Source organism: Paroedura picta, chromosome 8 (genome assembly GCF_049243985.1).
Source record: "Paroedura picta isolate Pp20150507F chromosome 8, Ppicta_v3.0, whole genome shotgun sequence".
NCBI classification, from domain to species: Eukaryota; Metazoa; Chordata; class Lepidosauria; order Squamata; family Gekkonidae; genus Paroedura; species Paroedura picta.
The window spans coordinates 61428671-61452785 of NC_135376.1; the positions used below are offsets into that span (position 1 = coordinate 61428671).

At 39.4% G+C, this 24115-nt stretch overlaps 2 protein-coding genes across 8 annotated transcripts in view; one reads left to right on the forward strand and one right to left on the reverse strand.

Annotated features, from left to right (window-relative positions):
* The first annotated feature begins 14 nt into the window (after positions 1-14).
* BCCIP (BRCA2 and CDKN1A interacting protein) lies at positions 15-13215 on the forward strand. The gene is made up of 7 exons (XM_077350076.1): positions 15-202; positions 1569-1643; positions 2197-2277; positions 4106-4195; positions 5206-5393; positions 8197-8371; positions 11064-13215. The coding sequence occupies exons 1-7, from the start codon at positions 41-43 to the stop codon at positions 11232-11234; spliced, it is 942 nt and encodes a 313-aa protein (XP_077206191.1). The 5' UTR covers positions 15-40; the 3' UTR covers positions 11235-13215.
* DHX32 (DEAH-box helicase 32 (putative)) overlaps positions 11444-24115 on the reverse strand; it is a 37954-nt gene continuing 25282 nt past the window's right edge. For 5 of the 7 annotated variants that reach the window (XM_077350073.1, XM_077350067.1, XM_077350072.1 and 2 more), the window contains 5 exons: positions 20748-20939; positions 17985-18134; positions 15782-15972; positions 15247-15428; positions 11444-11822 (listed from right to left, as the gene is read on the reverse strand). In XM_077350073.1, coding sequence (XP_077206188.1) covers positions 11630-11822; positions 15247-15428; positions 15782-15972; positions 17985-18134; positions 20748-20939 — 908 coding nt within the window. In that variant the 3' untranslated portion in view covers positions 11444-11629. Of the gene's footprint in view, positions 11823-14444; positions 14561-15246; positions 15429-15781; positions 15973-17984; positions 18135-20747; positions 20940-24115 lie in introns of all 7 variants that reach the window. The other 2 variants (XM_077350070.1, XM_077350069.1) reach the window with 2 other exon arrangements.

Genomic DNA, 24115 nt, shown 5'->3' on the forward strand with positions numbered 1-24115 from the left:
CCGGCGTCGGGGCGCATGCGCGGAAGAGGAAGGCGGCGGCATGGCCTCGCAGGCGAAGCGGAGGCGAGTGGACGGGCCGCCGGATGGCCGGGCGGAGGGCGCCGATGGCGGGGAGGACTCTGAGCTGGAGCAGGAGAGCGAGGAGGAAGAAGATGACGACGACGACGAGGAGGAGGAGACCGAAGAAGAAGAGCTGGGCGAGGTGAGCGAGGGGGGCACCGGCGAGACTTAGGGCCCCTCCTGGCCTCGGCGCTCTTCGCAGCTCGCCCGCAGCCGCCGCCCGGCCCCGCTTCCTCGGCCAGTCTGCGGAGGGACCTCCTCTGAGGGCCCCCAGGATCGGGTCCCGCAGAGCAGCTCCTCCCCAGCTTCCCCTATAGCAGGGGTAGTCAAACTGCGGCCCTCCAGATGCCCGTGAACTACAATCCCCATGAGCCCCTGCCAGCGTCCATGGACATCTGGAGGGCCGTCCCCCTGCCCTATAGGAACCCCGGCAGACGGGGCCATTCCTTCCCGTTCCCTCGACGTGTGTCTAAATCGGAAGGGATCGGCCGCTCTAGGACTCGATGGCTCGTCCCAAGGAAATAATAATATATTGCAATAATGTGTTTTACTGTCTTTTTAGGGGACTTTTCACTGACAGGTTTCATGGGGGGGGACCTGCATCTCTAGTCTAGTTCTAGCCTGAGGTCGGTTTTTGAGATATTTTTGTGGCTGAATGTTGCTTTATGCTGTCTCTACGGCTGACTTTATAGTTGACAACACTTCTGTTGTTTCGATATTTTATTGTGTTGTTTTATTTTATTTTGAGTGCCGCCTCAAGTAGGTCTTTGGAAGAGCAATGTATAAACTTTCTAAATGATTGAAGACAGAGGTGTGTGTAGTATGTAGTTCTTGGTTAATTTATTACAAGGAAATCGAATGTGTTCGGTTTTTACAAAGTTAAAATTAGTTGTGTGTGTGGATGGAGTTCTTGAATTGGAGTGGGACCGTGACACATAGAATATAAAATCCTTTTCTAAATCTGTTTTCGTAAACTGAATCCACCCCTGCTGTCAAAAGAAATGAGCAGAGGAAAAGGTCCTCTCCCCCCTACTGCTGCTCCCAAGATCCAAGGGAAAATAAATCAGTTCAAAAGGATCTCCTACACAAAGTGTTGTTGGTCCTAAGGCCAGCTTCATAGCTACATGGTCCCCCACAGGTGTATCATTGGCATGAAGCAACTTCTATGGGATTTGACCTGGTTTTATCTACTCTGGTATTCTTAGCAGCAGCTAAAGTATGAAGTGGGATTAACCAATCCATTTTGAGAGTGGCTGGTGAGATAAGTCCCAAATTAGTTTAGTAGGTTACACAAGAGAGGGGGATGAATGTATTGATTTAGTGATATTTTCAGTATAAGATAAAGAATTTGGATTAATATTTCAAATGTCTCAAATCAGCAGTGGTGCACAGTAAATGTATCTCAGATAAATATTGAATAATTCAAAGGCTGTGACTTTAATTCTGTACAGACATATACTTGGCAGGTTTGTGTGCAATTTCTCTTCTTTTCTTGTCTCTAACCACAGGAAGTGAAGGTTGAATTTGAAGCACATTCAATATCAGATAATGATTATAATGGAATTAAAAAATTACTACAACAGGTACATGTTGTGGCATGTAATGGCATACTTTATAGCAAAATTTTATGTTGTAAATATTATGGGGAGGGATTACGTCTCTGAATGAATGCCTGTGTTTGCAAATGGTCATAAACCCACTTTCTGAAGCATTTTAAAACTCTGATAGTCTAATGCTCCAGTTCAGCACTTTTCCAATGCATACCTTAAAGCTATAATTTTTAAATTCTGATTCTTGAATTGATAACTTCATCTTTTCCAAAAAGTGCATTATTCTAAGAGTAACAAATCCACAGGAGAGCAGAAATGCATGTAGAATGATCTTCAGGTGTTAACATCAACAGGAAAAGAAAACATCTGGGACAAGAGGTTAAGTATAGTGAAGGAGCTTATGTAGAAACATAGGCAAGTTATGATAGAATTTATCTTGCTCTAATATTAAAGTGACAGAACAATTATTTAATTGTCCTTGGCTAAATGCTATATTTATGACTGGTAAAGGATATTTTAAGACAGATTCCAGTATTGGCAGGTGAGCTATTGTAACAAAAACTTAGTGTTTTTTCCCTCTCTTTAGCTTTTTCTAAAGGCCCCTGTTAACACAGCTGAGCTGACTGATATATTGATACAACAAAATCACATTGGGAGTGTTATCAAGGTAAGGTGCCTTCATAGTCTCTTAAATTAGTATATTGTGTGATTGTGTTAGATCAGACGTTTTTGTTGCATATATCCATGGTGAGTCAGCAAGGTATATTTGTCCCCTTTCCTAGTCCACTGTGACTTACCAGAAGTGAACATGCTCTAGTAATAAAGGCAGGTGATTGTTTCTGAAGAGCAAGAGCAACAGAGCTTTTATTGTGTCAGCAGTAGCCAAGATTCATCACTGGGGGCATGATAATTGTCATTAAAAGTTAGGTGTTAAGAATACTGACTTCCACAGGGTGAAATGCCTGTTTTTTGTACCCACACAATCTTAGAAGTGTAAGGAAGTGCAAGAGTACATTTTCCTCTCAGCAAAACACTGACATGTGGTGTGGTCAGTTTCAGTCCTGTGGGAAACTGAAAGCAAAATAACACTGGAATGGCAGGGCATTGGCTGATAAGAGAAAGTAATTGTACCCCTTTTAACTTCATAAAGTGACGCACAATTCTGTTAAATAAGCTCTCATCTCACTTGCTAAAAACATGCGTTTAGAAAACATAAAGAACCATCTCAGTGGGTTTCGTGAATCAGACTTAACTAAGCAGCACCACAATTTTTGGGCACTGTGTATTTTTGCACACACACATAATCCATGAGCACCTGAAGTAACTGCAGTGCAATGTTTATATGTTCCCAGCAGTCTTTGGTTCTGATTTCCAGGGCCAAACACCCACTACTGTCCTGAAATGTCAGGGCTACAAGGGAAGAATTGTAGAGGAATTGGAATCTTGAGTGTCCAGATAGAAAAGGTTGTGCCATAATAATTAATTTCTGATCTCTGATAGCCAAAGACAATAACCTGTAATCTTAAACAGAGTTAAGCCCATCAAAATCAACTGAAGTCACTGTGCTTAGAAAGTGTATGACTTTTCTTTGGACTTAGGCTTGTATTTCCAGGTGAGCATCCATCTAGCTCAGTGGTTCTCAACCTGGGGGTTGGGACTTCTTTCACAGGGGTTGTGGCAGGGCGAGCACCTTGGGGGAGGGGAGGGAACATAGCCACTGTCACTGCTCCTCCTGCAGGTGCCCGCGCTTGGCTGCCAACTGCTCCAGCAATGCCTCTAGCACAGTGCAGTCTCCCACCAGCCACTCCAGGGACAAGAGGCAGAAGTGAACTGAGAAACCCCAGAAAAAAACAATTTACGTACAATTATGAACAGTGGATCTTCACACCATTGGTCAGTTTCCATTTAATTTCTGTGAAAGAACACCTGCATCATTTTATGGTTGGGGGGGTCACCACAGCATGAGGAACTGTATTAAAGGGTCACGACATTAGGAAGGTTGAGAACCACTGATCTAGCTGATGGAAACATGAATTAACGACTTCATAATTTTGACCAGTAATATTATTAATAAATTCAATGAAATTTCATTTCCTGATAAATTAAAACTGATAAAGTGTACACTGTTGAAGCTTGTGTGTTACGTATAGCTATAGTTTAATAGAAGACTGAACTGTAAAAACGTAAAAGCAATCTTGGGTATGGATTGTTGCTTTTATATTCACCTGAAGCTTTCTGAAAGTTTACCTTTTCTAGAGTTAGGACATCCCAATATTTTAAAATTTGCTTTCTATCAGTATAATAGTGTTTTCTTAAGCAGGTGCACTTGTGTGGGATTCTGTTCCATCACAAACATTCCGCAAGAGGAATATAACAGCTGAATCGTGTGGATTCTCCCCTCCCCCCAATGCTAGTAATGGCAAATGCTTTAGATAGGCAGAAAGCCTTGATAATGTATTTCTCATTCTGTTTTTTTTGTTCTTGTTGCTTAATAGCAAGCTGAAGTTTCTGAAGAAAGTGATGATGAGGATGATGCTGATGAGGTTTTTGGATTTATAAGCCTCTTAAACTTAACTGAAAGGAAGGTCAGTATAAATAACGTATAAAGACAAGAAATCCTTTTGTTTTACTGAAAATGCAGCTCAATAGATTTGTTTGGACACCTCACTGATATCTGTCCTGTTTCTTGAGGCCAGCATTAACTCATTTTTGCAGTCGTTAATTGATGATTTATTGCATGACTTCACACATGCATTGTTTGTTAGTGAAATATTACAATGAACATGACAAATATCAGCCTTCGATAAAGAGAAGAACTTTAGGAGTCCATGAAAACTAGTAAATACATTAACCTAAAACATGAAAAGAATAGAAATGCAACATTGACAAAGTAATCATAAAATCTGTTTTGCTACAAGTTAAGAATGGTTCTGTCATTTTGACTTGACATCATTTTAGAATTTCACCAGTGATATTACTGTGTGTTATGTATCTTTTGTTGCCATGTTCCATGGTAGCTAAAAGCTAGAGAAATTACTAGGGTGCATGGAAGGTCATTTCTGTGTCAGAAGATCAAATGAATGTACAAAAATAGTGTTATTAGTAAAGATTAACTGATCCAGTGAGATTTAATCGCCTCCCTATAGTGTTAACTCCTGTTACTTCAAAGTAGCAATTGACATATGTAGAAGAAAAAACACTTGCTTATTGTTACTCATCTCTTGTTTGAGAGAGTAATGTTTGCTAGCAGGTGAGGTTGTCAGGTTTGGTGACATGTTAAAAGATAGTTTCATATTGCTTTTGGTGGCATGTCTTATTTGTGTAACTTCTTCAGTGGTTCTAAGAGATATGGAAATGCAATTGCTTAGTTATAACTGCCGTTTCAATCATCCTGTCAGAACTCCTCTCCACACACAAACATACTTGGCTTTTAATCTAAAGCTTGTTCTACATCATTTTGAGATAAATGCTTATCCTGTATTAAGATTCACAGCAATAAACTTTCTCTAGTCCTGTGAAACAATACCCAGAAACACTTTTTACTTGGCCTGTATAAATAATGGTTTGATGTAAAATCTGTCCTTTTGATTTCTAGGGTACCCAGTGTGCTGAACAAATTAAAGAGCTGGTTTTAAGCCAGTGTGAGAAGAACTGTGAGCAGAGTATGGTTGAACAGCTGAATGAGCTCCTAAGTGACACCACCAAGCCTGTAGGCTTCCTGCTAAGTGAAAGATTCATTAATGTACCTCCCCAGATTGCTCTGCCCATGCACCAGCAACTGCAGTAAGAGCTTTTCCAAAATCATTTTTGAACAGTAATTTTTTTCCTCAGATGACCTCAGATCCTCATTTCCATTTAAATGGAAATGTGTTGACTGAAACAGAAAAAAAAAATTACATACCTGAAAGTGAAAGCCTGGGAGGTACAAACCAACATTTTGTTTGCTCTCAAGTAAGACCTTTAAAAAAGGTATTTAATATTTCAAATATTGTGAGCAGTTGTTTTACTTGTATTTGAAATCTTGTTCTGAGAGATGGAAAACCAGCTTACGATTCAGCTGTCATTTGGCAGACAAATGTGTTCTGCAGATAGCTTTTAGAGCAACGCTGGATGAAAATTCACTTAAAATGAGTATGTATATTAAACATACACACATTGTCATATATTCATCTCATGTTATTTCTGTTTCTGGAATGGCACGATGACAAAAATCAAAGTGTATTCCTGTGCTGTAAATGAATGCCTGATACTTAAAACACATTGAGCTGATTTGTGAAGTACGCAGAAGAGCTTTGGCAAAACCTAGAAGAGGTGTGGCTGTGGCTCTCCAGATGTCATGACTACAATTCCCACGAGCACTTGCCAGCATGTGTACTGGTTAAGAGCAGCAGCTCCTAATCTGTCAGGCTGGACTTGATTCCCCGCTCCCCCATATGCAGCCAGCTGAGTGACTTTGGGCTCATTACAGCACTGATAAGAGCTGTTCTGACTGAGCAGTAATATCAGGGCTCTCTCAGAATCACAGGGTGTCTGTTGTGGGGAGAGGAAAGGGAAGGCAATTGTAATCTACTTTGAGATTCCACCTGGTAGAGAAAAGCAGCATATAAAAACCAACTCTCTTTATATTTCATGGACATCTGGGGAGCCACAGTTTTGTCACCCCTGGCCTAGAACAAAAGGTCCAGGTTAAATCTACTGATTGTTCTGACTGACTGCAGCAGTGAAGGAATAACCTCATTTCAATGGGAAGATCAGCTCATATTAAAGAATGGAAATACAACGAGGTTATATCTGTGTCCATGCAGTGTGGGGTAGACACACAATCTCAGTTGAACCGTATAGCTATTGGATAGACAGGCTTTTCTCTATAATAATGAGGGGCTGTCTAATTTAATTCACCACACATATGCAGGCAAACAGCTGATTCGAAGGTTGTCATGTATTCATATCTGCATGCTGGTAGGAAGCATTAGATCAAATGCTGGATCCAAGCTACAAGCTGATGCTCTCAAAGAACAGTGGAACTCATGGGAAAGGAACAAAGGAAAGAGCCAGACAATGCAAAAAGATGCCATATAAGAAAGTGGTTTATTTTGGAGTCTTGTATAGGGATTTCTTGGGTTTGATCTGCAGTTTTCTTTATTGGCCATTAAGAATCATTCATTTCTCAGTTCAATAGTAATATAATAAGGTATAAGCACCTGAAAAAAAAGGACATTAAATGTCTAAGTGATTCCACTTTTTTGAAAATAAACTTTAGAATGTCTTTAAGTTTTGGCATTGAATCTTTCTAAGAAATGAAACATGAACCATTGGTATCTTTGGCAAGCTTGAGAGAATGAATGGCTTCCGGTGAGGGGAAAACGGAAGGAGATCTCTGAAGGTTCTTTAGTCACACTCTTGCTGAGGCCCACAGAATCATTGAATAGTTTCATATGACACAACATCCACTCATGTTTATCATGTACAGGTTTGTGAAAGGGAGACAATGGCCTTAAACCCCCAAAGCCCTGTTAGGTTTCTTTCAGGTTACACTAATACCTTGCCACTACATAATCTGACTGTAAATTCCAGTACCCTTCCCTATTGCATTTGATAGTAAGGTGCCAACTACTTTGAGGCCTAGAGTATGTTCATTGTGTTTCTTTTTCAGGTAAGAACAGTATAGGTATTCACCAATAGATTGTATAGCCTAACATTAGAAACTTAAATAGGAAGTAAAGGTGTTTGCATTTATATCTGCTGTTTGCATTTATATCACTCCTTCAGTTTGATAAAATAAGCAAAAGATTTTCATTTTTTCTGTTGATTTTTCATCAAATCAGATTTGTTTCAGTTGACTAGAAAGGAGGGATGTTTGGGAGGGGAAATGTGCATCTATGTATGTGACTGGGAGTAGGAGAGAAACATATAAAGTATTCAGAAGCATCAAAGCCCATTTAACAACAACCTTTGGAAACTGGCTGGCCTTCTCCTGCTCCCTGGTATGCAGGAGGCATCAGAGCATGGTGACCCAGCTACTAGGGCCAGCACAGTGTCACCTGCAGTGTCATGGAGTGTGGCTGGCCATTCCCTCCCCCCCCCCCCAACTTATCGTTCTGCTGCAGAATGAGGCCAGCTTTTCCTCCTCACTGCCAAGTGCCCAGAAGCGGCATGAAGGATGGGGATGGGGAAAATCTGTGAATGGCCCTCAGTGGGGGAGTGCCCTCTCCCTATTGGGTCCATATCTCCCACTGAGAATCAATTAGAACAGGTTTTACCCAGTATGTTGTTCACACACAACCCGGATATTATTAGGGCTACAGATGAGCATTTTTCTCTGTTGCTTCCAGCAGGAACAGAAGTACTAGTTGTTCAGTATTTCTCTTTTGTTTTCTTAAGGAGTGTGGGAAGCATTGTCCTCGTGTATACATCTGTTGGCTGTGTTGGTACAGTGGAAAGCACTTTTTGATGAGTGGGTTGAAAAAATATGATCCTCCAGTGTCAGAACTGGGCACAGTGCTTTGCACTTAAGACTTATTGCAGTTGTGTATATGCTTGAGTTGGCCATGAAGAAGTCTGAATGTAAATCTGTTCTTTTGTCTAGGAAGGAACTGACAGAGGCACAGAAGACAAACAAACCTTGTGGGAAATGCTACTTCTATCTCCTTATTAGCAAGACATTTATTGATGCAAAGAGTAGTGCTAGAAAAAAGGGAAGCAGTGCACAGAAGAATGAAGAACTTATGTTTTCAAATGCTGAAGAAGAATTCTTTTACGAAGTAAATATTTATTTGTATTTTTTTCTTGTTACACTCCTAGATAAGATCTTTATTTTCAGTAAGGCATGTAGAGGGTTATCAACATTTTTTTTAATAATTGTGAAGTTGCCATTGTTAAAGGGGATCCAGGCTTATTGATAGTACACTAATTCACCACAGTGGCAGAACCCTGTCCCAGCCAGTGAGCTTGGATTCTACAGGACACTTGCTAACTCCATTGCAGATCTCCAACTTAACGACTTGTGCTGTCCTCTGAAGAGCAGCATTTGGGGAATGATTTTGTGCAGGTGGAAGTGATGAAGTATTGCACAGCTGACAGAATACCTTCTGTTAGTGTAGATGTACCTCCAATATATATGAGCCTCTTGTGGCGCAGGGTGGTAAGGCAAGCTGACATGGTGTCTGAAGCTCTGACCATGAGGCTGGGAGTTTGATCCCAGCAGCCGGCTCAAGGTTGACTCAGCCTTCCTTTACTGGAGGCCAGTAAAATGAGTACCCAGCTTGGTAATGACTTGGGAAGGGAATGGCAAACCACCCTGTATTGAGTCTGCCAAAAAACACTAGAGGGTGTCACCCCAAGGGTCAGACATGACCCCATGCTTGCACAGGGTATACCTTTACCTTTTACTTCCAATATCTAAGCCAGGGATTCTCAACAAGAGTTCTGGGGAAACCTGAGGTTATGTGAGAGCTCCCAGGGGTTATACAGCCTTTCCCAGAAGTTCGAATGGCCAGTGACATCACTAGAAGTCACGGGAACCCACTTCCCCTGTTGCTCTACAGGCCTTATCCCTTTCTCCACAATGAAGATGGTAAATGTTTGATTGGTTGATTGGCTGGCTCCTGCATCTGTCTTCTGCGCCCACTTCTCTGAGGGGCATGCCACCACTTCCAGGATTCCTAAAAGCCGGAAAAACTTTCCAGGGGTTCCTCCATGGTCAAAAAGTTGAAAAGGGCAGATCTAAGACTGCATCTGGCAATAATACACTTCCAAGAATTGTTCAGGATAAAGATTGCTTTCATGAACCTCTAGTTCCTGCTCCACCATCCTTTAAATGTAGTAATTTCCCCCAGTGCTCCCGGAACTCCCACCCTGCTCTGGCATCTCGCTCAAGCTCAGGAGCACCATCCTTCGCCTCAGTTATGCATTTCAAAGACTCATCCCACTTCTGCGGCTCTTCACTATCTCCGATTCAAGGCTGTTCTCCCCGGCTAGGCAAAATAACATTGAGAAGCGCTTTCGCACTTTCCCATATCAAAGGTTCCTCTGATCCTGTTTTCCTGTATGAATGCCCAATTCCCACCCCAAGTAGTTTATTGCTCGTTTCCCACAGCCTGGGTATATATGCTAAGTCACCCTGTTCCCTGGTGTCTCTGTCAAAGACTCTCTCTGTGTACATATGCAAAATACTGACTCTGGATGCTGACTTCCACAATAAAGACTTTTGCTTAAAGCTTAGTCCTGAAGCCTGATAGTGATGTCTTTGGTGTGAGTTTGCTGGGTTTCAAGTACTTGGTTCCTGACAATTGATGAACGAGTCATTCAAATTGTGGAAGTCATTCCTTCAGGTTCTTTTATTTGAACAAAATAATATTCAATATAACAGCTTGTTGATTTTGAACGTTTATGCACTGGAAACTTCACTGCCCTACCTACCTCCCATGCAGGAGCACAGATTGGGGGCGATTGAGGTGCACCGGCCAAATGCTCCCCATGTGGGTGCAGGAAGAGGTGGGGCAATCTGCCACGACTAAAGCTCCAGCCTGCAGCCCGGCATGAAACCTCCAGTGCATAAATGGTCTTTGAGTGGGATGGTTGAGTATTGGCTTGGAAAAGCAGTATAGTGTATAGATTTAAGACATTACTAGTCCCTCTGGTTGTAGAGAGTGCTGAGAGATGATTTCATCTGAAAGCAGCAGTATTTAGTGTGTCACCTTTCTGTGCAGTTCTCCTTATGGCCTTAGCCTTCTTATGCCCTCATACCAACCATTGTCAAAAAGCTGTCTAATAATGTCCAGCTGGAAACAAAGTCTGGAACATCTTGAAAAAAAATTCATTTACATATCTCATTTGCACAATCAGTTCTGTGCATAGAATTACTGGAACAGACTGAAATTATCTTAAAACATAAAGGTTAAGCATATTGACTAAGGCCACATGTAATTTGGCTATTTACTTCAGCCTATGGATTCATAATACACTTCTAAGGACAACAAGGAATCTTATGCAACATTTGTCATTACATAATGCACATGAGCATTCAAAGAGTATTCATTAGTTTTAGGTAGCAGCTGTGTTGGGGCAAAGTAGAACATTTAAATTCATGTACAGGATATGAAATATGGCATTCTGAGTTTTACAACAAGCTGGTAAGTCCTGAAGTACAATTAAACATCATTAAAATGGCTTTACACATGAAGCTGCTTCATACTGAATCAGACCATCAGGGTCAGTATCTCCTACTCAGGCTGGCAGCAGGCAGAGGTTTTTCACATCATCTACTATCTGATCCTTTTAAAGTGAAAACTCCCGGAACTGAATCTGGGACCTTCTGCAAACAAAGCAGAAGCTTTTCCACTGAGCCACAGCCCTTTCTTTTACTTGGTGTTACTCTGTACATGAAACAAGCTGCACACTGTAGCATGCAGCATGGAATGTGTTTAACCAGCTTTTGTTGTTCTTATTATTTAGAATTCACTTCTGAAGTTCAGTTACTCTGTACAAGAGGAGAGTGACATGTGCTTGGGAGGCAGATGGTCTTTTGAAGACACACCTATGAAACCTTTGAGGACTGTGATGATAATCCTTGCTGACAGGATCAACAGCATCATGAATAAACTCAAAGAATATCTTTCGATCTGAACCACTGTCTGCTCACCATGGCTTTGTGGTGTCACTCCACAAAAGGAGTTCTTTGACCTTTAAATGTTTTCTAGATTTTTTCCCTTTCAGGTTCTTCTGCATATTCTAATGAAGCCCATCAGCTATGCAGTTAGCTACCTACAACTTTCTTAGATGCCACTATAAAATGACATTTAAAATACCTGATTACAAGTGCAATAAAGTCAACATTGAAAAATTGATGGATTTCTTTTCACCAGTTACAGGCACTTTGATTTACATTATCAAACATGATGCTAAACTGTTATTATGACACTGTTCAACTGTAAAATTCCTGTACATTTATGAAGACTGATAACTCGGGCGTGTATAGTACAGTTGTTGTGTATACTTCAGCTTAGTTATATCTAGGAGGCTTACTGAATAATGCATCGTTGTTCAGCAGGCGTTTCAGGGTATTTTTCAAATTCTCTATCTTCGATGATGGTTTTTTGTCCCTTATCTACTCCTGAAATGGGTGATAAATGATTGATTGCTTCTTGCAGAATATCCTTGCTTTCACTAGGAGGCAGGTTGCTAAAATAGTATTGAGGCACCAGCTTCATAAATCTGATACAAAACAGAATAAACAAGGGAGGACATATTTTTTAAGATGAAAATTTCCTTGTATTTTTATATTACTGTTTTGTAGCTCATGCAAAGACTGCTTTATAGACAGATATTTTAATGCATTAAATATAGAACTGCACAGTTGGAATCTAGAATAAGTTCCAAAGGAAATAGTCATATGAAAGTAGGGGTGCAAGTTATATTCTTAAGTATCTCTACAGATTAATATACTACATCTGGCCGTAGAATGGTGGGAAATAGCTTCCAGTTGCTCCAAATTGCATGATAAAAGCAGGATGTTCCTGGGTTGGAGATTACAAATAACAAATTCCATTTGTAACTTCAACACATACCCTATCGAAATTTATAGCCCAAGAAGGGCCAAACTCTTATCTATTTTAATTTATTTTAAACAGGATGTCGTAATGAAATGTCTTGAATTTGTTTTAAAAGTCCATAATAGTTACTAGTTAACATTCAGTATAAATTGTTGCAGTTCAGAATCCTAAAATGGGAAATGCTTCCTTGCTTGTTTAATTGGAGATGTGTGCTTACCACAAGATGCATTGATAAAATAAGTATGTAGGGCTTCTGTTTTATAATAGATCCATGAATTACTTGTTTTTCAACATTACTTGCTGATACTATACTCTAGTCTCAAGAATTACACAAATTTTGTTTTATTTTGGTCTTGGAACTGCTTAGTTCTGCCAAAATATATTCAGTTTAAGCCCAGTACTGCCCAGTAAGTGTTATAAAAGGTCATAGCACTGTATCATTTTGAACTCACTGCATATTGGACAGGCACGACATTTAGCTAGTAAAATAGGAATAGAACAGTTGAAGGCTGAACATTTCTACTTAAATTTCTAATTAAAAATTTAATCCCTTATGCCATGACTTATCAAGCAAAATGAGTTAATCAGAAATTATTCATTTAATAGAAACCACTTCTGAAGTGGCCATGCTGAGCTGTAGCTTCAAACCATCCGTATAGGAAGGGTCTTATTCATTTCATACAGGAAAATTACGTGACTGATCTCTTCTACAATGGCTTTTATTAGAAACCTAGTTATATTCCAGTGCTAGCACCTCCTATCCCAAAAAAACCTGTTAAAATAATTAATAGGAGCTGTTGGTTTTCATGGTTAACAAATTAATAAAATAATTATTATTTTCACCTGTAAGTGAAGAGTTGTTTCAAGAGAGTTAACATGCAATATAATGGGTGAACCTTCTGAGGGGAGCCTTCTCCCCTGAAAATGTTATGGTAAAGACATACGGGTTTCCTTCTCCCAGTGTGCTGAAGTGAATAAATACACTGGGGAAACCCTGCATGTATATGAATGTATTATTCCCCCAGCCCCCCAAAAATAAAGATTGATTTTCAAAACTGGCAGCATCAGCCCTTCATTTTCACCAATCTACTTTGCCCTGTTCTTTGGCATCTTCACACTTCCAATAAAATATTTCTGATTTTGAATTTCTGTAAATGAAAGTAGTTTGACGAAATTTAGGAAACCATTTCCAGCTAAAATCTTTCACTACCAGCCCATCACAGGAATTGATGGAGATCTATCTTCTCCAAAATGTATACTGTAAAGTTAACAGAAAACAACTGCTTCATATGGCCTGTCAGCATTTTAAAATTGTCAAACTGGGGAAAGGGTTCTGCAGATTTTTTAATGCATCATCATCGTAGGGCCACTAATAGGGAGCTGCACTTGCATACTGAATAGTACCAATCATGCTTCCCCACGTTTTTGTCAGCCAACTATGCTAAGTTACATAAAGGTAGCTTTAAAATGTTCCTCCCCAAATCCTCCCCAAAATAAAGCAGCATGTGCAGATAACGCTCTTTATTTCTTGTCTGTGTAATAGAGGCTGGGAGCCTCTGGCTGTTTGGGAGCTGCTCTGGGCCCTGCTGCAGTAGCAGTGGATGCCAAAAGCTGTTTGGGGCACTGCTGTGGAGGCAGTGGATGCTAGGAGCCACTCTGGGCTCAGAAACAGCAAGTGGTGGGAGCTGCTCTCGATCAAAGCAACTCCCAGACACTGTCGCTGCAAGGCTCAGCGATGTAGGGAGAGGTGTGAGTTTTGCAGGCAACCACTTATCAATATACTGTCAGTATCACGTGGACTCCATCAGTAGAAATCTAAATCCACAGACTCGGGTCACATGGATAATAAAGTGATTTTTCTGCAAACTTGGGGACCTCCCCAGATTTGCAGGAAAATCTTAACAAAAACCCTATGGGTTGGGTAATTCCCCCCAAATTAGTGTTATCTGCACAAGTGTAGAGGATGTGCTTCCCTCCAGTGTTCATTGGCAGGATGAGGAAGCCAGTGGTGTCCATGTAGTCAGGAGACTTGCAAGGCATACTGCCAGCATCAGCATGCCATGTGAGTTGCTCTGAGCCAGTGGCAGATGCGCAGCCTAGGAACCTAGTGGGCCCAATAGCAGAGGATGCAAAGTCCCTGAGTTGCAATTGGCCTGACACGAAAGTTCCCCCTCAGTGAGTAGTTTCATTATTACGATCATAGAGCAGTAAATATCAAATACAGATAAAATCGTAAAAACCATCTGAGTAGAATGAAATTACATAAAAGAATATGATACTTAACCATGAGGCATCATAGCCCCTCTGCAAGTGTCATGGGCTGAAACTTAGCAGCTCCAGAGAATGCCACAAGGAGAAGAGCTAGCCTTGGTGAGCCCTGGATTAACTCCACATGAGCTGCTGAGAGGAGAGAGGGGAAGGAAGCCTTGGTGAGCTCACTAGAGGACCTCTAGATTAGCGATCCCCAACCTGTGGGCAGCGGACCACATGTGGTCCTTTGACTAATTGGAGATGGGCCCCGAAGGATGCCTTCTCATGAGTTAAAATTTCCATGAAAATAAAATGTTCCTTGTGTTCATTGTTGTGGCGTGTCTGTATCTTATTTTGAAGGGATGTTTAAACATTACCATAGCGATTAGAGAGCGTCAGGGCAGTGGTTGAGAGTAGAGGAGTAAACTACCCCCTCCAACCGGGCCTCAGTTAAAGGCTTTGAGTGGTCCCCAGTGAGTGGTCCCCGGTGTTTAGTGGTCCCTGGTGATAAAAAGGTTGGGGACCACTGCTCTAGATGACTTGCTCAGGTAGGGAACACTGTGGCCCCCAGCTGCTGGGAAGCCCGAGGCTGGAGCAGGCTCACTGAGAAAATGGAAGGGAAATGAAATTCTTCCCCATGAATATCACAGCCCCCCACTTGTAAATACTATAATTCTGATACTATCAATAACAGGTGACCAGCAGTGTCTGTTTTCAACAGTCTCCTGCAACTCATATTTATTTTCAAAGTGTTTACACAGGATGCTTACTTTGAATTTTGTTTTCAAGCTATAGCTGTACAATAGGAAAATAAATCCCTGCTTTCTTTTACTCACAGATCAGGTGATACTGCAGTGATGATTTTGATAGAATTGTTTTCAGTGATACTAAATTCATGGAATACAACCCACTCTGGGATCCTGCTGCTGTTGTAATAGATTGACAAAGGATGAATCTGAGCTACTTGCTTGCGTGCCAGCATCAGGTAGTTTCCGGAGCCATCCACATCACGAGCAATCTAGAATACGAAAAGTAATCCATGTTTAAGCCACATGTTTACCTGGACATATGCCATTGTCTAGTACAGTGTGATCAAGCCTGTGTTCGGTTAGCCGTGAAATAATGAATGGTTATAAACAATGGTTTTGATACTGTTAAAACGGTGTATTTCACTATCAGTAAATGTACAAAATTAATTGAGGTAGAAGGATATGGGTAGTCTAAAGAATTAAAACAACGGGGGGGACGGACCGTAAGGATCAAAGGAACAATCCATTTCAATTTTCAGTGGAAGAAAAAGTATTTGGATTAAATGATAGCCTTCTGTAATGTTAATTCATATAGACAAAGCTATTCAATATCATTCCTTACTTGCATAAAGTAACCAGATAAAAGAGCTTTCTTTATCCCCAGCACATTTTCGTTTAATCCAAAAGCGGGAGCTGAAATTGGCAATTCGATTCGTCTCATAATGTCAACCAATTCAGTTCTGATAGCTTCCGCTATCCTTAGTGCAGAGCAGTTCAGGAAATAATCTTGACACCACTTTTCAATACCGTAGTCTAATAGGGGAAAATGGTAAAATTACATTTTACTGGGGAATCCAATTTGTAATTATGGATGTTAAGCCAGTCACCTGGCAATATGCTCTTCTGTGGAATTCTTGCTTTAAATACATAAACAGAAGCTCAAGTAGTAGAACATTTGCTAAAGGAATGAACGCCGTGAGCATCTCTTATTTCACTTGGATCTGATTTAGATTTTTACTGTATATTTTTGTTTTCTGTTTCTCATATTTTTAATCTTAGAATTTTAATTATGCTTTTTGTGTTTATCTTGCTCACTACATTCTGATAACGTTATTCCTCTCTTGTTCTATTTGTTGGCTCTCACTTTTCCTTCTTATATATTTTCAGTTTTTTATACTTTGTAGCAATGCAATCCTGTCCACCCCTTGGCAGAAGTAAACCTCACTACATTAAAAGAGGCTTACTCCTACCTAATGTACATATCCTGGCAGCTCCAGGCTTTCAATAGTTTAGCCCTTCTTATCTTTTATGCCAACTCTGTTTTTATCTTTTTTAAATATAGGGTCCAATATATATCAGGCATTTTTTTCCTTTAAAAAAGAAATCCTGTTTATTCTTTTTTCAAACATACAGTAATACAATAGGAATCAATAAAAAGAAATAAAAATACAAAACTTAAAATAACCAGGGGAGGTTTAACAGAATGACAGGGTACATCCTTATTAGGCAGAAAAGACAGTTGTGTAGGACGGAAGAAACATTACTGTACTGGGCTGAACATTCCAATCAAATCTAAACTAGGAGCTATTAATTAGGATGGATAAAGATTACTTCCTCACTTAATGAGCATAAATGAGTTTCAAATAATTTGTTCAACCTTTTTTCAATAAAAGATAAGTAAAGGAACCACCACTCTAGATTGGGTCAAAAACTTCCTACCATGGTTTTGGTTTGTGAGGCACTTTAATCAATAATGAACATACCCCAGATGTTCTCAAATCATTGCAGAATAGTGCGACTTTTTTGCTTGCCCATTACAGAATAAGTTGTATTTGAATTGTGACCAGTGAACAAGAAACGAGTTCCAAGCCATAGAGCTGGGAATTATGTCTATGTAATTTATTAGTGCTTTCTTCAGATCCACTGGCAATATTCAGCTGCAGTTAACTTGATATAGTCTACAACCTTAAAACAGCTAGGACTGTAAAATGACCCAGATTCCTCCACTAAAGTATTTATCTTTGTTTAATATATTATTTGATTTTGTCCATACAATCTGAACATCATTTTATACCTGCTTTTTCTATTATTATACCTACACAGTAAGGGGGAAAATTGTATAACATTTCTTAAACATCTGTATTAATATTTTCCCATAAACCTTTATCCCTTATATTTACATGCTTGATCCCTCTTTTCCCAATTATAGCAACAGAACACCTTAAAAAGCAGTGGTGACTTTTAAAATAAATAAGAATTCCATTAAGATAGATTCAGGTAGGTAGCCTGAATCAGCAGAACAAAGTCCAATGGCATCCGTAAGACCAACACAATTGTATCTACAGTATAAGCTTTTGGGTGCATGCACACGTCTTCAGATACAGTGAAACAAAATTTCCTCAACCATTACATATAGGTAGAGAGAGGAAGTGTATGTATGTGTAGAGAAATTGTCAGGAAGAGCTAGTTGCAAGCATAAGAAACTGGGTGACTATAGCTAAGATTGGATTAAGGAAGTTAAGATCTGTGAATGATAGTAAATTAGCATACAGATACTAGTAAATTAGCATACACATCTGTTGAAAATGAAGTTTGAGTTTGGAGGCAGCCCCAAGACTCATCTATTTCAGTTCTGGATATAAGAAAGGAGAGACTTAGCATGTATAGATGCATGCTTCTTCAGTAACATAGAAACAAATTGTTTTAAATGTTACATAAAGGCAGGGGGCTTAGTAAATTGCAAGCTTTAGGTCATACCAGCTGAAATAATGGTTAACAAGCGATTTGGCTGAAATCTTAAAGTAGAATTAAAATATCTGACTTACATTGGCTTATGGCATTTGTACAAGCTTCCTTGTAAGCCTTGTATACATTGATAAGAGTGAAATGATCTCCTGCAGGATGCAAGAATTTTTGCCGGCAAGTTACTGCAATCTCCTCTGTTCCCTGTGGTGGGTTTACAAAGCATCCAGGAGCTTGCATTGGAAAGGATGTGGATGAAAACAAGCCAACAATGAATAAGAAAATACAGTACAGTGTATGTAGTTTGAAATTTTTCATTGGGAAAGCCGTGAAATGCTCAATTCCACTACTTGGTGAAGCCTCTAATTCACTCATACTCTAAAATTCAGGGCAGAAATTAATACCTGTTTTATCATATTTTCATCCAACCCTTCCTTTCAGGTATACATGATTCTCCATTTTATCCTAATGGCAGCCTCACACTAAAAGAGGGAGTGACTGGCCCATAATTGCTCCTGCCTGATTGCTTTGAACTCTGAATGATTTCAGCCTTGGTCCTCTCAGTAATATTCCAGGTACTACTCCACAGTGGCTCTCAAATTATTAATTTACAACCTCTTGCATTCTGAAATTTCATTGTCACTCTTCTACCAGTATCTTGAATTCTGTGGCCAATGACACTAATGATAAATAAGGAAGTTATCTACTTAATTACTTAATATTGTTTTGGAAATGATTGATATTAAGGCTTCCATATGTGCCAGCTATGGTTATCAGGCAACCATTTGTTGGCTAACAACTCTTAGGGTGGCCTGTTTGGTGTTGATCACAGCCCAGGCCTTTTTCATCATGGTTCTTGTGAAATGGGCACCCTAAAGAGTTGTGGGAGCACCCTTCAAGAGGTGGGATATAAATGTTTTAATAAATAAATAAGGCTAATGAAAAGATGACTTACAGTTGTTAATATGGATGCTTGTTCACTTCTGGGGGGTTGACAATGACAAGTCAATTTGTGAAGCATCCCTTCTAAAAAAGGTAAAGGTATCCCCTGTGCAAGCACCGAGTCATGTCTGACCCTTGGGGTGACGCCATCTAGCGTTTTCATGGCTAGAAAACGCCATGGGGCTAGAAAACTAATATGGGGTGGTTTGCCAGTGCCTTCCCCAGTCATTACTGTTTACCCCCCAGCAAGCTGGGTACTCATTTTACCGACCTCGGAAGGATGGAAGGCTGAGTCAACCTTGAGCCGGCTGCTGGGATTGAACACCCAGCCTCATGGGCAGACAGCTTCAGACAGCATATCGCTGCCTTACCACTCTGCGCCACAAGAGGCTCATAGCATCCCTTCTATAAGTACTTTTATACATCTGTCTACCCACTTGACCAACCACTGGGTGGTTGGACCAACCAGGAAGTAAATATATGTGGTATCTGTAGAACAATGCAATGAACCTGCCACTGTTTCACACAGTTTCCTGTCTGCTTGAAATATTCTGTTTTGTTGTTCTTTCCAACTAGTAGGAGGATTACAAGATAGTAAGTTTTTTTAAAGTAGTGGCAAAGAAGAAAGGTGCATATTGTACACCTGTTACAAAAAACAGATTCTGAAAAATTATTTGATATCTATAAATACAGAGGTGCTGATGGCGGTTAAACTAATATTTAAACTGTATCATGACAAGGAAAAAATACAGGTTAGAGGGAAATGAATGGGCACCTCTATATCACCCTGGTAACGTGTAACTGAGGAAAAATAGTATGCTAAAAGATTCTACAAGCAGCATTTCCTTGCTCTCCCCGCTGCTTCACTGGCTGCTAATTATGGGATGAAATGGTAACACAATGTCATCCCAGTTTTCAGATATACATTTCTGTTCATAGAAAACTAGGTGTCAGAAAGAACACTTTTAATTCAGTCTTTTGCCCTAACACATTACACCAAATGTTTGTGTGTGAGAACATTCTAGTTCCACCTGTGGTTTGAAGTTCAACAAGAAGTTTACCATCTGCTCTTTTTGAGCATTAGGCCAAACTGCGGAGTTTCTACAATCCTGGAAATCAATATCTACTGAAACAGGATTTAATCATTTCAGTAAGTTTAGGAATACACACCAAAGCTATATATTCAGACAGCTTGGTAAATGTGACAACATCCTGCCAAACTAGAAACCTTTTGTTACATCATTCAATTAAGCAACACAATACATGAGTTTTATTGCATTTACAGAGCAAATTTCTAAAGGTCTGTATAGTTTTATTTTCATTAAAAATCATTTGGGAACAGATAAACCACAGAAAATTTTCTGAGCAATGCAAAAAAGAACTTCAATCACTTTCAGTCTACGCTTCATTAAGTACAAGTTCCATTATAGCTAGCAGTCCAAGATTTAAGACTTTTACAGTGCAATCCTAAACATACCCTTTAGTACTCATGAACTATAATGTTTAGGATTGAACCACTGATCAGTAAGTTAATCAACTAAGAATTTTGGGATGTTAATTAATAATCACCCAATATAACAGACGAGATAACATGTCAAAGGCATGCGTACTGATTCTTTTCACACTATTTTTTGTTGATGTATATTACTGAAATAAGGAAGAGAAAGAGAGAGAGACAAAGATGAATGACCGGAAATCTGGCAGCTTTTGCTTATACTTCATTCAATACCTCAACAGGGGGCTTGGTAATATCTTATCTTGTTTATATTTCATGTATTAAAAATAGATAATTAATCAACTAATTCATTCTTTGATTGGCTGATAGCTTATTATTTGTAATTAGACTGGACTTCAATGACAACCTCTGTGACCTGGGTAGAGCACAGAAATGTTTCAGAAAATACCTGTTACCATGGCAGCGATAGTTAGCATTTCCTCTACACAATCAAATTCACATGAAGCTAAAATAGACTTGGAGAGCTGTGGATCCACAGGAAACTCAGACATTATTATTCCATATTCGGAAAGGTTTCCATCATTGTCCAAGGCAGCTAAATAATCTAGATCTTCCAAAGCTTGCATGAGATTTTCAGGATCTGGGATGGGCAAAAATAAAAAAACATTCAAGCATATTATTGTACAAACTATGTTGTATAATACTTCAATGCAAACAGAATACACTACTCAAAATGGATACTCAATAGTATACAAGACAGGAAAGACTAATACATATTTCACCCACAGAACCAACTGGTACTAAATATTAAAGGACCACTTGATAAATATTTTGCCCTATTTATGAGTAAAGCATGATGGACAACAAATGACATTTAGAAAAAAACGATGAAACATATTCAAACTGCCCTACAAGTCTTCATATATATATATATATAATATATCACCCTCCCACACAGACATCCAGAATGGTCCAGCAGTTAGAATCATGGACTAGGATCTGGGAACGTCCAGTTTGAATCCCTGCAATGAATGGAAGTTTCCTGGGTGACCTTGGACCAATCACAATCACACATTCTCAGCTTTACCTACCTTACCAAATGGTTATGATGATAAAATGGAGGAGAAGCATAGCTGTTTTGGATCATCACTGGAAGTAAAGGTAGGGTATAAATTTTGTGTCCGTTTTTGGAAAAAAGAGACATGGAAAAGTAGTAACAAAACATAGGTATAGGTCATAGATTTAAGGTTTTGTCTAAAGTAGGTTCAGACAAATCCCAAGAGACAGAGGTGAGGCATTGAGGTCTGCTCCATTGTCCAGCCTGGGACCAAATACCGGTGGGTTCCTCTCCACCAACTCTGTCTCTGTCCCTGCAACAGCATTCTACCTGATCATTATGGACTATTAAAATAGATTTAATTATTGTTTTCCTCTTTTATTTGTTTCCCTTTTTCCTTTCGTCTTTATCCAAAGATCTGGGTTATATTATTAGAATTCTAATCCCTGCATGCACATTGCAAAGAAGACTGAACATTTATTAGCCATCCTGCAAGGTTTAATGTGACAAAAGATGAGTCCTTGAGAAAGTCAAAGCATCAAAGAAGAAAACAGGTTGAACATTTTAAGGGGAAAAAAGTTTGAGTTTTATCACTGAGCCATGAAATGAAAAGTAACAGCTGATGAATGGGAGAAAAGCAGAGTCAGTGACAGCAAATAGGGATTCAAGATTTAAAGGAGGGGGGAGGGTCATGAATGGCTACTGAGTCTTCAAGGTAATTACCAGAGAATCATGACACACTAATTTCTATAAATCAATAAAACAGTTTGTATTGTGAGCTGAATATATGGCTACTGTCCTTACAAGCATTTGGCTCTGCAGCCAGTTCTAGCCCCTGAGGAGTCTTTTTGCTTTGCATTTTTATATCTCTGAGCTGGTTGCTCTGAGACTGAGAAAAAAGGGATGACTCCTGGCTTTTGCTTCAGTATTATAATAAAAAAGTATTTGATTTTTTTATTATATTATAAAGGACAAGTTAATAAATGCAGATTATACAGGTGAAAGAACAGTAATAAAATAAAGGAAAACCTTGAAAGGGATTGTCAGATATTAGCCTGCATTTGCGGGCACAAGCACAGCCTATAAAACGGTCATTGTAAAAACAGCAAAGGTTCATTTAAGAATTTTTATGTTATGGTTTAGATTTAAATAAAACACAACATAAATAAAGGAAACAAAAGCAACTCCCATGTTTTAAATCTGAAAGCGTTTTCTTTAAAGGGAGAAGGATACATAGTGCTTTATAAAAGAGGATTTAACAATAACCAGAGTCATTTTTATTATGTCAGGCCTCCCAAGGTCACAGTTACTGAGAGCCAAGCAGCACACTTCATTCAGAGCTTTGTGATTTGGCAACAACAGTGCAGGGAAAAGGGAACAATCACAGAAAAGTTTCAACTACATAATTTCATCCTAAATTTAAAAACAAAAGGATGTTTTTTGCCTGGCTAGTTATTTAATTAGTTTTGTTAAAGATTTAAAAAGCAACACTATATTTTTTCTATAGAAGTTAAGAAAGTATGAGGATCTGCTGACCACATTGATTAAGAAAACCTTTCCAACTATCATTATATGAAAGTCTTCCAGAGCAGAAAGGGTGGAGAAATGCACATGAAGTCAATCTGTTGTGAATCTACCTGACAGCCTACATTTTATGAGTTTGCTAACAAAAAATATTATGGGGGATTGTGTCAAACTCCATCCTCAAATCAAGGAGTATTATGTGCAGTATTATGACTGGCATGGGAGGGTTGGGAGGTTTTAGGGTATATTTTTATAGCTATTTTATATGTTGTTAGCTGCTGCGAGCCGGCTGGCTGAAAGTGGCGGCCTAAAAATATGACAAATAAATAGCATCCCCCACAATCCACTAGGATAACACGTAATAGAAAAGCCGTAAAATTACTCTTGTAAGGTTTGTGTTTGACAACTCCATGCTAAATTCTATCAATCACTCCATCATTTTCAAGAGGCTTAGAGACTGAACACTTTATATTTTCTAGCATCTTCCTTGTTTTATCAAATAAGACTGATCAGTCTGTAATTTCCTGAATCCAGCATGGTGTGGTAGTTAAGAATGGTGGCTCCTAATCTGGTGAGCAGCATTCGATTCCCTTTTCCTCCACATGCAGCCAGCTGGGTGACCCTGGGCTCATCACAGCCCTGATAGAGCTGTTCTGACTGAGCAGTCTTGTCAGAGCTCTCGTAGCCTCACCTAACTTACAAGGTGTGTGTTGTAGGGAGAGGAAGGGAAGGTGATTGTAAGCTGCTTTGAGACTCCTTCGGGCAGTGAAAAGCAGGGTATAAACACTAACTCTTCTCTCCCTCTTGAAGAGCAATATAATTTTTCTTCACCACCTGTTTTCTGACATGTTTTCTGAGATTATACCAGCAAGTTCCCTTGGTATTTTAGGATGCAATTCATCTTACTCAAAACTCGAATTTAAAGGAATACCTAGTAGGTGTCTAACAGTTAATAATGTCTGTTGATATAACATTACTTCTTTCTACAGTCATGTAAAGTAGACCAGTAGTTTCATTCCATAATGCAGATGCAGGGCTGAGATATATAAGGATAGTCCCTTATCTGAAGCCAATTTACAGTGCCATTTCTAAGCAGAGTTATCCCTTCTAACTCCATTGAAGTTAATGGGCTTAGAAGGGTGTACAGCTGTTTGGGATGGCATTGTTAAACTGATGATCTGGAAATGCCCCAACGTTTTTAAGGATAGAAAACCGGCAATGATTCAAGATCCAAT